This window comes from Histoplasma capsulatum (assembly GCF_000150115.1).
Source record: "Histoplasma capsulatum G186AR genomic scaffold supercont2.10, whole genome shotgun sequence".
Taxonomy (NCBI): Eukaryota; Fungi; Ascomycota; class Eurotiomycetes; order Onygenales; family Ajellomycetaceae; genus Histoplasma; species Histoplasma capsulatum.
Genome location: NW_025544810.1, coordinates 295339 through 308477, shown reverse-complemented (window position 1 = coordinate 308477; position 13139 = coordinate 295339). Strand labels below are relative to the sequence as shown.

Below are 13139 nucleotides of genomic sequence, written 5' to 3'. Positions count from 1 at the left end.
GTTTGATCTTTTTCACAGCCAAAAGCAGTCACAAAAGCGACGCAGGAGAAAAACCCATGGTGTGATCATTGCAACACACCCACCTTCACTTTCATCATGATACGATCATAACAATGAATGATACCTGGGCATCCTGTTTTGCTCCCATACATATCACACACTTACGTTGGTCGTCCTCCACCGCCCACCTCTTGAATCGCCCAGCATACGCTTTCCTCACTAGTTTACCCCTCTGGTGCATCATCACACTGGCGACCCGTCTCCCATGCAGTATGGGAAAAATGGTCCGATACTACCCAAACGCTTAATACGCAGTGATAATTTTTGGAATGCGGTATCCATGGATCTACTCAACTAGTACGTAGGTATCTTGTACCTGAAACAATGAGCCTGTTACCGAACAAGTAAAAGTACCAGATACTTCAACATCGTCAACATCCATATCTACGGACCGCGTTGTTGATATCAAACCATCCAATGTTAAAAGTCCAAAATAATAATAATAACAATAACAATAACAATAACTCACCATTAACCTCCTTGTGTTTATTTTATTTTATTTTATTGTTTTATGCACAATATTATTCTTTGCGAAAAGGAACGACAAACCGACAAATCCATGTACCCTTACCTTACTATGGACCATTTAATCTGCACGACAGCCTCCTTCACCAGCTAGCAACAATAGTCCGGTTTCGTAAAGGTCAGAGTCGCAAGAATAACGAGCAAACTGGTTAGGAGGCCCCCGAAGGAGGAAGACGGACCCCCCCTTCAAAGCTTCCAACTCCATTTCCTCTCTGCCTTAATGATGATTTGATGAAGCAAACAACATTAATTTTTTTTTTTTTTTAAACAAGGCTCACTCACTAATGAGCCTATCTCAAATAGATAAGAGGATAGAAATAAATAAATGGATATATTACAGCTAATTTTTGTTTTACTGTGGACCCTTTCCGTCTTTGGGTGTTTTGAGAGTGTATTATTTAAACATACTATGGAAACTATCCCGGACGTGGGGAAGAGCTGGGCAGAACCACAACCCCCCCATTATATGCTTTCGTTATCGTCCAATGTGAGGGCTCTGTACAGCTTAAAAGCGATATGCTCTCATTCAGGCCTGAACCATCCATGGATCCATGGATGCCTTTATCTCATCACGTGATGAATTTCCGGATAGCAGATACCGAGGGAGGATAGTTAGATATACTCCATGCGCTGAAAGCGCTCCTCCACGTTAGAGATGGAGACAATGTCCGAGATCCGTTTGCTTCTTCGTTAGGACTTTGAGAATTCCGGAGGGGGGTATGTAGGATCACACGGGGGAAGAAATAGGCGGATCAAAAAACCGGAAACGCCTGATCCTTCAGGTGCCGTCCGAGACATCATCATCTTCGTCATCAACCACCAAGTCATGAAGTGCTTCATCCGCTGCCCAGTCAATGCCACTCGCGACAATGAGGGCGCTGACGACGCGTTTCATGGTCACCCAGCTCGCTCTCTCAGCCTTGGTCTCTTTCTCCTGCGCTTCCAGTTGAGATATAAGCGCCGGGTCTGTTATCGCTTCTCTCCGGGACTTTTCTGCACTCGTGAGCCCGAGAAGGGTCTGCACCAACTCCTGGGTCTTTGCGGTGCCATGCATACTGTCCACTTTTGTGTTGGAGAGAGATTGTGTACATGACGCGTGGGCACGGGATAGGTTCACGTAGATGAGTGATAGGAGATCACGGCGGTTGATAAGCGGTAGAAGGGCTCTGTACATATATACATATATATATATGGAGAGGGAGAGCCGATGAGTAAATCATACAGAGCCACAAATATAAAGAAATAATCATGAAAACGGGCGCTGGGGAGACATGGAGATATATATTGACGCATACCTCTCCGCGGGAGAATCGGATATGGAGTGGACTGATTGGATGCTCGGATCCGTCATGAGGATTGTTTCAATCGCTTTTCTCCTCACGGAGTATGTAGATCGGGCCTCCAACAACTCGCGTTCTGCTGCCTCAAGCTGGGCTTCAAGATCATCATCGTCATCGTCCGGTCGGGGCTCAGAATAGTCTGTAACGAATAAGTTCTCCGTAGGGACGAAAAAGGAAAGAATAGAAGCAGGGAAGAAAGGGTTATATAGGAATAAAAAATACCTTGTGATAGCAGGGCTGTCTCAAGTTCTTGTTCCTGGATGCGGTCATATAGTTCTAGCGCCTCCAACTCTTTGCGGGACAGCGACAAGACTTCACGCGTATTCGTAGTCTGGGCAAGTTCCAGCAGCGCTGCTTCATATGGGTCCAGCTGGGAGTGTGACCCGGCTGCCAGCCCGTTACCCGGTGCCATTGTGGCAGCGCAGAGCAGTCAGTTGTGCAAGTGATGCATCTTGTGACGGGTGGAAGAATGCGCGAGATGGCAGTAGTTTATTTTGCCGGAACCATGGCTGATTCGCACCCAAGCCCAGTCAGGCGGGCGGTTGCCGGGCAGGTTGTCATGCAGAGCTTAAAGCGGCTAGGCATGCCCCAGGAATCCCGTGGAGCTTGCCAGCGCTGGGACCTATATCTGCGTAGACAATGTTGAACTTAGCAATTTGCCGATTCCTTATATCTCAGCGCTCCCTTCGTGGATGAATCCGCTTCTTCCGCCTGCCAACCGCTATCCCTCTGAGGGTTTGTTTCAGTGGCTTTGGAAGGGGGGATGTCATTGCACATCTACATTGCTCACACGGGCGAGCAGCTGTTGGCTGACCCGGTTTCGTTTGCGTCGTACGTTTTATCCCTTCGTTAACAATCACGTATATATTCAATCCTTGAAATAGATGTCCAGGCACTAAGATCATTTTTAAATAGACCTGATGCGTTGCGAACATGGATCTCCCGGAAGATCTCCATGCCGGCCCAGCGACAGATATTGATGACTGCTCGTGGGAGGAATGTTAGGCCTCAGACGCTTGCAACGGAGGTATATATAACTGCGATCCTCTATTCATAATGTGACGGTTATTTTGCCAACTAACTCCAATAGAATGAAATATTTGTTTACGATCGGCTATATATAAGCGACGGCACTGTTAGAGATCTCCCGGTGATCACGCCGCCCGAACGTTTCACTCCCGAAAACCCTCCCGATACCCTCGCAGATCAGAATAACCTGCAAGCATGGCGGAATCTCTACATGGCACGGAGGGCATGGGCCTTGAATCTGGCAGCACAATGCGCTCCGATCAGCAGGGCGATAGACGACCAGATCGAGCACACCCACAATATCAACCGCGCAGTCGATGTCGCCTTAGAGAATCTGAAATCGCATGTTGGAAACCTAGAGCATAAGTTCCAGGAGGCCCAGTCTTGGGCGAATGATTTATTGAAGGAACAACAGCTGGCGTTGGATGGCTGGCGGAGCGCATTGACAAATATCGAAACTATCCCAGCCAAGAAAGATTTCACGTTCCTACGACGACCATCAACGCCGAAGAGGGCGACAGAGCCTCAAACTGGCACTCTAAAAGATTATATTGATGTGGATCGGATAAAGGGTGCTGCATCGCAGGTATCCTCGGTTTCTCAGCGTTTTGCTCGTCGCATGGATGAGGTTGAGAAAGCGGTTCATGAGGTGGTTTCAGAAACGGAGTCGCTGGTTGAGGCGTCCCATCCATCTCCTCAAGAAAATGCAAGTGGGTATATGGAGGAGATTGAAACAATCGCCAAGAAAATTGGATCCGATTATGAACATGTGTTGGCCCTTCCTAACTCCCAGAAGACGTTGGCGAGTGTTTCACGGATGGCATTGAATCACACAAAGGATCTCCTACCCTCCATGTTAGAAATGTGTCTCGAAATACAGACCGCCTTGGAGCTGTCCATAAAACAACGGAACTTGGCCATGAAGGCCGCAGTCAGCCGCATGCAGAAAATCTCCAACATAGAGTCTCGATTAGCTGGTGTCCAAACAGAACTAACAAATCTAGATGTTGAAGGAGACGCCTTCGAAACGTTATATGAAGCTTCCCAGTTGCCCATGATTTACGGGTCAATTCTCATCGAGGCTGTCCGCCGCCGTGAATGGAATGACAAAATGAAAACCGATTCTCTAAGTATCGCTGAAGAATTAGCAGTCTTCCGGAATGAAGAGCAACGCCGACGGAAAAAATGGATAAAAAACATGGGTAACTTTCTCTCATTTTCCGAAGACACAATCCCCAGTATAGAGATAAATTTGCAGAGCGGCCAACTACCTGGATGGCCAGAGGTTTCTCGCAAGGACGTTGACGCCTATATCGAAGAGTTGAAAACGAAGCCTGATACCAACTCTGCCGTTCGAGACCTAACACAGCTCTTGAAAGATTTGGATGCACCTACTCGACAACAGAGACGAAAAGCAAAGGCATTTAAACATGGAAGTGTTTTTGATATCGGCCAAAGCTCATTTCTTAACCGCGGGGATGACATGGTCCGGAGCCTGAAGGATGAAAAGATGAAGCTCGAAGACAGGTTAAAAGCTTCGGAGAGCCGTATACGGAAACTAGAAGACCTTCTCCATCGCCAGAGTCAGATGAGTCGACCTGTTAGCGCAAATTTTGGTTTTGATATACCTATTTCTCCAGCTTCACCTCGCCCGGATGGACTCTCAAGGAGGTCATCTGTATCCTCCCGGCGTATGTCGTCAAACCAGACTCCAGAAGACAAGGCTTTAGTGCAGCGAATTGTCGGTCTGGAGGCTGAACTTCTTGCAGAGAAAGAAAACGTATCAAGACTTCAGAAGGAAGCACACTTGGAGCGCCTGTCAAACAACGATAAAATACAAGAGGCCCAGTCTACTAAGAAAGATTTAATGGACAATTTGGAGGCACAACAGCGGGAATTTGAAGGTGAGAGGAGGTTTCTGGAATCGGAGGTGAAGTCGATTAAAATCAAGCTTGAAGAAGCTGAAGAGGAACTGGATAAGGTTATGGATGCCCGGGAGCACGACAAGCTTGTTGCAGATGGACGAGCCGCCGCGCTACAAACGGAACTCGAAACCCTGCGAAATGCTACTACTGAGGAGATAGCCGATTTCACGTCTGAAGTCCAGGCTCTCCGGGAGAATAGCGACAAGGCCAAAGCCCACAACACCACGCTACAAGAGAGACTTGAAGAAATGGCGCGAAACCAACGAGACTACGTAATCGGCTTACAAACTGCGCATGCGCATCTATCTCCAGGCGGTTCTGCTCCTGAAGATCTAACTTCTCTTATTAGAGCCATTGAAGTTCTGTCGGAAGGGTTGGCTATTCATTCCAAGGGAGTCGAGGAAGCATCTGCCAAGTCCAATGAGGAAAACAAGTGTTTGCTAGAGAGAATAGAACAAATGGAAGCTGAATCTAAGGAGTTGAGAGCAAGGCTCGCTGCTGAAGAATCAGAACGATCCAAGTTGCAAGCAACACTAAGTGAGGAAGCGCTAAGACTTTCAGCAGTCAGAACTGAATTAGAAGATGAACGCAAACAACTCAACATACTGAGATCTAAATTCTCCGCGGGAGAAACTGGTTCAGAGGTGCTGAAAGAGCGAGTTGCGGAGGAGGAGCGCAAAGTTGCCGCTTTAAGGGAAAAGCTCGTCGTTGCAGAATCTCACGCGCAAGGTTTCGAAGATGAGATTCGTACATGGAAAACGAAGGTGAAAACCCTGGAGGAAAATGGGGAGCGTAACACTAAGGCAATCTGGGCGAAAGAACTCTCTGAAAAACTCTTCTCTCATGTGGGACAGCTCAGCCGGATACTGCAGCAACTCGGCTTCACAATTATTCGACAAGATAATAAGATGGTCATCTATCGAGCCTCTAAGGTCAACAACAGCAGTTCATTGCTTGGAGAGAGTGTCAGCTCTCCATCGGCTACTCCAATGACTCACGATCCGAAATTAGTAGAGTGGGTTAATACGAACAATCGGGAGGAGGAACAGTCAAATTACACCGCGTTCATCACCGCAATTAATGAGTTCGACGTGGAGCTCTTTGGCGAAGCAATCGTTAAGCGAGTCAAGGATATCGAAACGTTAGCACGTAAGTGGCAAAAGGAAGCTCGAGGGTATCGGGAAAAGTCACACCGTTTCCAAAGCGAATCTCACGAAAAGATTGCATATCGATCGTTCAAGGAAGGGGATCTAGCGCTGTTCTTACCAACGCGCAACCAGGCCATACGATCTTGGGCCGCATTCAACGTTGGTGCTCCCCACTATTTCCTTCGAGAACAAGAAGTGCACAAATTACACACTCGTGACTGGCTACTTGCGCGGATATCAAAGATCGAAGAGAAAGTGGTGGATCTCTCTAAATCTATGAACGGCGCAAACCCGGATCGTCGGTCCATCGGGGAAGCAAGCGATGGTGCATCGATAGATGACGATAACCCTTTCGAACTCTCGGACGGTCTGCGATGGTATCTGCTCGATGCATCGGAAGAGAAGCCTGGTGCTCCCAGTACACCTGGGCTAGCTAAGAGCACTGTTGCATCAGCCCATGTGGATGCGACAGGTAGCATCCGTTTAAAAAGGTCAACTAACGGTGGAGGAGCAACGAAAACTTTGACGAAAAGTCTCGATAGTCGGCGGAACAGCTCAACATCGAAAATAGGCACTCCGGTGCCTACGCTGCAATCTACCGAGTCTGCGGGGGATAATGTTTTGCCAGCAGCGGGGGATGCAGGTGCCCAGCAACGGAGAGCGGAGGCACCTATTTTCGACGAGGTTCGCAGAGATCTCTTATCGGGTCCCTCAAAGGGAGAATGAAAAAATTCAAGATTTATGAGCGTTATATGCAAATTTATTATTGAATCATGAAAAAAAACATGTTTGTTTGTCGGCTGATGATTTTTTGTCTTTTTTTCTTCTTTTTCGCCCGCAAAATAGGGTACTGGTTCTCGACCTCGAACTCCCAATCCACACCATAATGGTCGTGGCCCCGCCGTCCCCACATCTCCTTCGCCATCGAGCAAGCGCGCATCGAGACCACGCCCGTGGGAAAAGTTGTGGTCCTTGGATTACCGCTCTGGGAGTTCAAGCAGCCACAAATGAACAACCGCAATGTTTTTTGGCGCATAGGAGACCAAAGCATAACAACTGCTTTCACCCTGTCTGGCAAAGAGTGATTGAAAGGCAAGAGAGGACCCCAAGATTTATTATCAAAAACCTCATGTCAGTTCATTCCTTTATTGGTTTGTTATTTCTAACCTGTCAAAATGAACAAAGTTGACTCACTGTCACCCCAGAACTATTTAACACTTTTTGCAGAAGATGGCTCAAGTGAATAGCTATCCATCCTTTCACACTTCCTCTGGGCAGGGAATAACAAGAAGTGAGAATATATAGATACATACAAAATATGAGATAGAATTCTGACATGATCACCATCAACTCTGTTATCTGCATTTAACCCAACTGTATTTTTAATTCTCCTTATGTCGCTACCTATTTTATTTACTATGCATTCAAGTTTTCACCTTGCCAGTCTGCAGGTAGGCAAAGGTCAGCGCAATTTTTTTTTTTATATTTTTTTATTTTATCTTTTGGATTAAGCATGATTCCCCCAGGGTGTTTCGCCGTTTTATGCACTTAGTTTCCCTGCTCATGCATGATATCGCTCTTTTCATTGTCCCTTTGCTTTCACCTCCACATTTACTAGCAAATAGAACACTCAATGTTGTTGGATGTTTTACAGGATAACAACCACATCAATAGAACTATGTTTAAAATTAAGTCTAATCCAATTAAGCGACGTAATAATTCCCATGAAAAAAAGGGTATATAAACGCCGGCAACCAACCCTTATTGCTATAAAGATGAGGTGTATATGATCTGGAAGAACAGAATAAGATAAATAGATGAATCTCCATGCAATGCATTTAACCTTCCTCCTTTCCAGGATCACAACCCATGCCTCCTATATCGCCCAGCCCGTTCAAAAACTCGTCTGCCCTCCTCTTCGCCCTGAGTTCTTCGATCTTCCTTCGCCTCTCCTCCTTCGCTTTTTCCCTAGCACTCTTCTTCTTTGCAGTCGCATCTCTCTCACCGAGAGTTTCATTCCTGGCCTTCAACAATTCATCCATCTCCTCTTTGCGGGCCACCTCATCTTTTGAAAATGCGTAGAACCCTGTGCCCCTGGTGCGGACTTCCGCTTCGGCATCATAATGAGCTTCTGGCGGAGGGGTAGGGGTGCGATCCCGCGCCTTTGCAATATGTTCCATGCGCGCGGAAATATTTGCATCTGGGTTGAAAGCCGCGGATTGGACTGTGGAGCCATAAATGAGGTTTGAAGGACGCTTCGGTTTTGCTGAGGGGAGGATGTTGTAGTTGGTGGGGTTTTTACTGTCGTTGTCTGGGTCATTTCCGTCCTCAAAAGCTGCAGTCCGCGGTGGTGGTGCGCTGCGTCGTTGTAGCGCTGCCTCCGCCGCTTCTGCACGGGTACCCCGACGCGAGCGACCAAATTCATCAATGTAGTCAACGAGTAAAACACGTTCCTTCTCACGGTCGTCATCATCGGCATCCGTACCTGAACCGGACAGGGAAGCTGGGCTTCGTGCCCTCCGCGTCCTTCTGGCTTCTTCCTCCGCCCACTTGCGATCAAAATCGACTAAGCTGTTACTCTCAGCCCGCCTCGCTGCAGATGCTGCAGGGTTTCTCAAGACGCTTTGATCTTCCTCATCGCTGCTATCCACCAGATGCTCGCCTTTCTTCAAATCCTCGTATAGTTTTGCCTTTTCGGCTAATCTTCGTTTGGAACGGTGGAGCATCGCCTCATCAACATAACCAATGTCTGCTCCTCGTTTGTGGACTTGATGAATGACATGTGGCGAGTCCCCTGATATATCTGCGGCGGCGCGCTTGTGTGTATTTTTGTTGTGGACGGTGAAGATATCCGGTTTTGATCGGGACGGTCGGGGCCGACCTTTGGTTAGTGGCTTCGTAGAGGGAGATGCGGACGGATTTGATTCTTTAGATATAAGGGCAGAGAGATGAGTGGTGAAGGCTAGAGTGGAGGAGGACGTGAGGTCCTTTTGCGAGGCGGTGGATTTGGGGCGGCGGATGCCATATAACGATTGGGAATCCGTCGGCATGATTTGGATAAAGGCGGGTTAAAGCTAAGTTGAAGGCGTTGGGGGAAAGAGAAAGCATGTAGATTGTCATAGGCCGCACCCATAAGCCATGGTTGAGCTGCAGGATGAGCTGAGCGATGGATATATACATATCTCTATGACGCTCCCGTAATTGACGGTTTGAGCACTTGGTCGCTGACGTGATTGGATCGCCGCTTTTGCTCCCTACATTTCTTGCCCCGCCACATGCCACTTCAACATCAATATTTTAACGATCCACGATCCGGGTAGCTGAGCAGATGCTGTTTTAGAATCCACATTTGAGTCTTGGAATGTTTCAATTGCTGCTAATTCCTGATATATGAACTGTCTTCCTCCAATTGAATCCCCACAATGAGCCACAGAGCTGTCTACCTCGGAGTCATTGGTGAGCTCATGTCCCTAAAAGCGAGAAATAAAACATAAAGAAAATCCTAATCCATCAAATATAGGCGTTGGCGGCGTTGGGGCACATTTCCTCACCCAATTATCACGACTCCCCAATGCACCACCGCTCGTCCTACTTGCCCGGTCATCAGCGACAGTCACATCTCCCGCCTCAAGTTATTCCCCTGCGATTGACCCTGACAACTGGCAGTCCGCTTTCTCATCTGCCTCTCCCTTCACCAAATCCGAAGGCTGGAGCCCAGAGCAGATAGCTTCCTACCTGTCCCAGGCGCCAGGTCGCGTTGTGCTGGTAGACAATACCTCAGACCCCACAATCGCGGACGCCTACCCCTTCTTCCTCAGCAAGGGTATTAGCATCGTGACCCCGAACAAGAAAGCATTCTCCTCCTCCTTCGACACGTGGAAGAACATCTTCGATGCGGCCGCCAGCAGCTCCTCTCTCGTATACCATGAAAGCACTGTCGGCGCCGGCTTGCCCGTGATCTCCACCCTCCGCGATCTTGTAGCAACCGGCGACCGCGTCACTCGAATTGAAGGCGTGTTCTCGGGAACGCTCTCCTTCCTATTCAATACTTTCGCCCCTGCTATAGCTCCCTCTGGTGCCCCTGCGCATAAATGGAGCCAGGTCGTCTCCCAAGCCAAGAGTCTCGGGTACACTGAACCGGATCCTCGCGATGATCTGAATGGAATGGACGTTGCCAGGAAACTAACCATCCTAGCCCGGATTGCCGGCTTGAAGGTTCAGAGCCCTGAATCTTTCCCGATCGAGAGCCTGATCCCGGCGGAACTTGAAGCGGTCGCTAGTGCTGATGAGTTTATGCAACGTCTTCCTGACTTCGATGACCAGATGGATGCGATCAAGAGGCAAGCAGAGACTGAAGGGAAAGTTGTGAGATACGTTGGCGATGTGGATGTCCTGGGTGAGGCTGTTAAGGTTGGGCTGAAGAAGTTTGACAAGGATAGTGCCATTGCGGGCCTAAAGGGAAGCGACAATATTATAAGTTTTTATACCGAAAGATACGGGAATAACCCTTTGATTATTCAGGGTGCTGGAGCTGGAGGTGCTGTTACTGCTATGGGAGTTTTGGCGGATCTTATCAAGGTCCTGGAGCGGCTACACTAGAGTTGATTAGGGTGGGCGCTGATAACAGGCATTTTGGTCATGTCTGAGGGGGAATATAAGAATGACAAATTGAAACGAAGTCAATGTATATTTAATAAAATATAAAGGGAGAAGAAATTTAGACAGTATGATACATTAGAAGATTAGAAACTTAGCTTGCCACTTGTAACAAAGCGGTATCTATTCAAAAAATGCCATACATCCAACGATATGTTGTTAAATTGTCATCAAAAAAGATTCCCTTCCAAATACAAAATAGTCTAGAGAAAGCAAATAGCAGTCAAATGACTTCGTCAACTCCTCAGAAACTCCTTGATGGCTTCTCCCCATGCTGGTACTCGCTTATAAACCGCCATTTCTGGGATGCTGCCGCTTTCAACACCATCGATTGCCGTTGCCAGGTCTTCGGCTGACCCTTCATCTTTAATTTCTTGGATGGGGTACCGATACGTATGGAATGAAAACACCATTGCCCCAGACTGCGGCAGACGATAGAGAGTCTGACGCTCACAACGAAGGAAGGTCTTCCATGATGGTTTCTCAGTTAGCTTATATTCGTTGAAACAATAATATTTTCCTATACGCACAGAAATCCACATGTCATCTGCATAGGAAAAAAAAAGAAGAAAAGAAGAAGAAAAAATAGGCTCACATTATCAAGATCCACGTCCTTAAGCTTGAGTTGAGTAATTTCCTCTTCTTTGTGTGCATGGATCCCCCCAAAGGGCGAAAACAGTTCTGCATCAACCGTAACACTCCAATTGACACGCTTGACATACTTGCCAGCTGGTAATTTGTGGAAAAAGCGATCCATGCTCTTCTCGAGCTTTTGTTTATATCCAGGTACCAGCTCATGAATTTCAGCTAATGGTTTGCCAAGCTTCTCCCGTGTATCGAACCCTGAGGGGAAACATGCCGCATATGCCTCAAGGACGTACATGACATCATCCGATGAATCACTAGGTGAGTCGCCACTGTCCTTTTCGTTATTCGCATGGTTATCTTTCTTCTGTCCTCTTTCTCCTTGGCCATCACCACTATTCCGTTCCGGGAGCAGGATCAACATGTCTTCATCCACGGATTTGATTAACGTTTCCAGAATGCTTCTTGTCGAACGGGTTGTGCTGATTTGTATTGGGAAAAGCTCCATCGTAGTCAGATTGCGGACCATGAGAGCAGGCCCAGTTTCAAAGTCTGTCTGGACAAGTTTGAACATCTGGGGATATCTATTGGGGAGGTATATACCCATGATGTACCGGTAGAGCTCCTTAACAGCGGTACGGATTCGAGGATCTTCTTCATCATCCTTGTTCACGCGACAGACGACATCGGGGTACTTTTTGAGTAATTCGCGGCGTAAGTTGGTTCTCTCTTTGTATGTTTTGTCCATCAGGATGAGTTCATTGGGGTCGAGGTTTTCGAGAGCTGTTGAAAAAGTAAGTTGAATATACATTTACGCTTTTCCTTCTTGTTTACTTTGCTTTATCCACCCAGGGTGGGCAGTGGTGGATAGGAACTGCATACCCATAGTGAGATGGTATTTGGGCTTGTATGGCCGCAGTTTGAGCGGCTCCGTTTTTTCCCAATCGAACTTCCGTAATGGTTCAACGGGAGGAAAGTCTGAAGTACATAACATAGCGTCGAATTTTTTCTGACGCTCTATTTCTGCTCTCTGTTATTTTATTTTCAGGTGTCAGCTATACTCGATACTGTGAGTTGTATATTTAATTCCCTACAACCAAGGCGGAAGAAAATTCGCCAGAAATAAGCGAGCAAATAAGTTCATTAAGGTGAGAGTCGAATAAGTAGTGATTAAAACAAAGCTTGATCTCAGAAAGCAGTAAAAACAATTCAAACGATCCTGCATAGGGCTATACTGCAGCTGGATATAATGGCGATGACTGTCATCTCACCGCGCCAACGGCTCTTGCGCACATTTTGAATACATGTCAAATAGAGGTAGAATGCATATAAACAGGGATGACAGAATATACAATAGCAATATCGAAATGGGCTTACATGCCTTATTGGATTTGTGTCTCTGCAAAACCATCACAAGCAGCGTCCCCAGTACGACCTTTGTGATGGTGTTCATGAGCGAGAAATATTGAACGAGAAGGTCCATCGCCTTGGTCATCTGAGCCCGGAAGGGGACAGCTTCGATCAACTGTGATGCCCGGTCCATGATGCTTGACGGCTTTCTTCCTTCTCCTCAAGTGCGTTGTCGGATGGGAGGTCAATTTGCGATAGTTACAGCATCGGAGCGGATACTGAGCCAATTCCGCCGCGGACTTGACTATATCATCATCTAGCGAAATGAAAGTTAATAAATAAAGGAAAGTGTCAAACTCGCTCCGAGGTATTTCTCGTAGCTGTGATATGAAGGGCAAATGCGACTGAGATATTTGTCGCCCCAAGGACCGAAGCGAACGCCAAAGATCGACCAAATGCGGAGTTTTGTTGGTTGCGATGAGAATGAGGCTTAATTCGTCCGTCACCGGCGCCAGCATGGT

General features: G+C 47.3%; 6 protein-coding genes across 6 annotated transcripts; 2 read left to right on the top strand and 4 right to left on the bottom strand.

The window, feature by feature from the left end:
* Window positions 1-1363: 1363 nt before the first annotated feature.
* On the bottom strand, window positions 1364-2337 carry HCBG_06755 (uncharacterized protein; the record flags this gene model as incomplete). Its single annotated transcript, XM_045433804.1, has 3 exons — window positions 1364-1751; window positions 1881-2064; window positions 2148-2337. The coding sequence occupies 3 exons, from the start codon at window positions 2335-2337 to the stop codon at window positions 1364-1366; spliced, it is 762 nt and encodes a 253-aa protein (XP_045285285.1).
* A 351-nt stretch (window positions 2338-2688) lies between these two features.
* On the top strand, window positions 2689-6866 carry HCBG_06754 (autophagy protein ATG11; the record flags this gene model as incomplete). The annotated part of the gene is made up of 3 exons (XM_045433803.1): window positions 2689-2756; window positions 2841-2952; window positions 3016-6866. 3 exons carry the CDS (start codon window positions 2689-2691, stop codon window positions 6751-6753), a joined length of 3918 nt encoding a protein of 1305 aa, XP_045285284.1.
* Window positions 6867-7865: 999 nt separating this feature from the next.
* Window positions 7866-9077, bottom strand: HCBG_06753 (uncharacterized protein; the record flags this gene model as incomplete). The annotated part of the gene is made up of 1 exon (XM_045433802.1): window positions 7866-9077. The coding sequence occupies one exon, from the start codon at window positions 9075-9077 to the stop codon at window positions 7866-7868; it is 1212 nt and encodes a 403-aa protein (XP_045285283.1).
* Window positions 9078-9449: 372 nt separating this feature from the next.
* Window positions 9450-10626, top strand: HCBG_06752 (homoserine dehydrogenase; the record flags this gene model as incomplete). Its single annotated transcript, XM_045433801.1, has 2 exons — window positions 9450-9483; window positions 9548-10626. The coding sequence occupies 2 exons, from the start codon at window positions 9450-9452 to the stop codon at window positions 10624-10626; spliced, it is 1113 nt and encodes a 370-aa protein (XP_045285282.1).
* Window positions 10627-10673: 47 nt separating this feature from the next.
* HCBG_06751 (uncharacterized protein) lies at window positions 10674-13036 on the bottom strand (the record flags this gene model as incomplete). Its single annotated transcript, XM_045433800.1, has 4 exons — window positions 10674-11150; window positions 11279-12051; window positions 12151-12298; window positions 12646-13036. 3 exons carry the CDS (start codon window positions 12260-12262, stop codon window positions 10920-10922), a joined length of 1116 nt encoding a protein of 371 aa, XP_045285281.1.
* On the bottom strand, window positions 12651-13136 carry HCBG_06750 (uncharacterized protein; the record flags this gene model as incomplete). The annotated part of the gene is made up of 2 exons (XM_045433799.1): window positions 12651-12922; window positions 13058-13136. The coding sequence occupies 2 exons, from the start codon at window positions 13134-13136 to the stop codon at window positions 12651-12653; spliced, it is 351 nt and encodes a 116-aa protein (XP_045285280.1).
* Window positions 13137-13139: the final 3 nt, after the last annotated feature.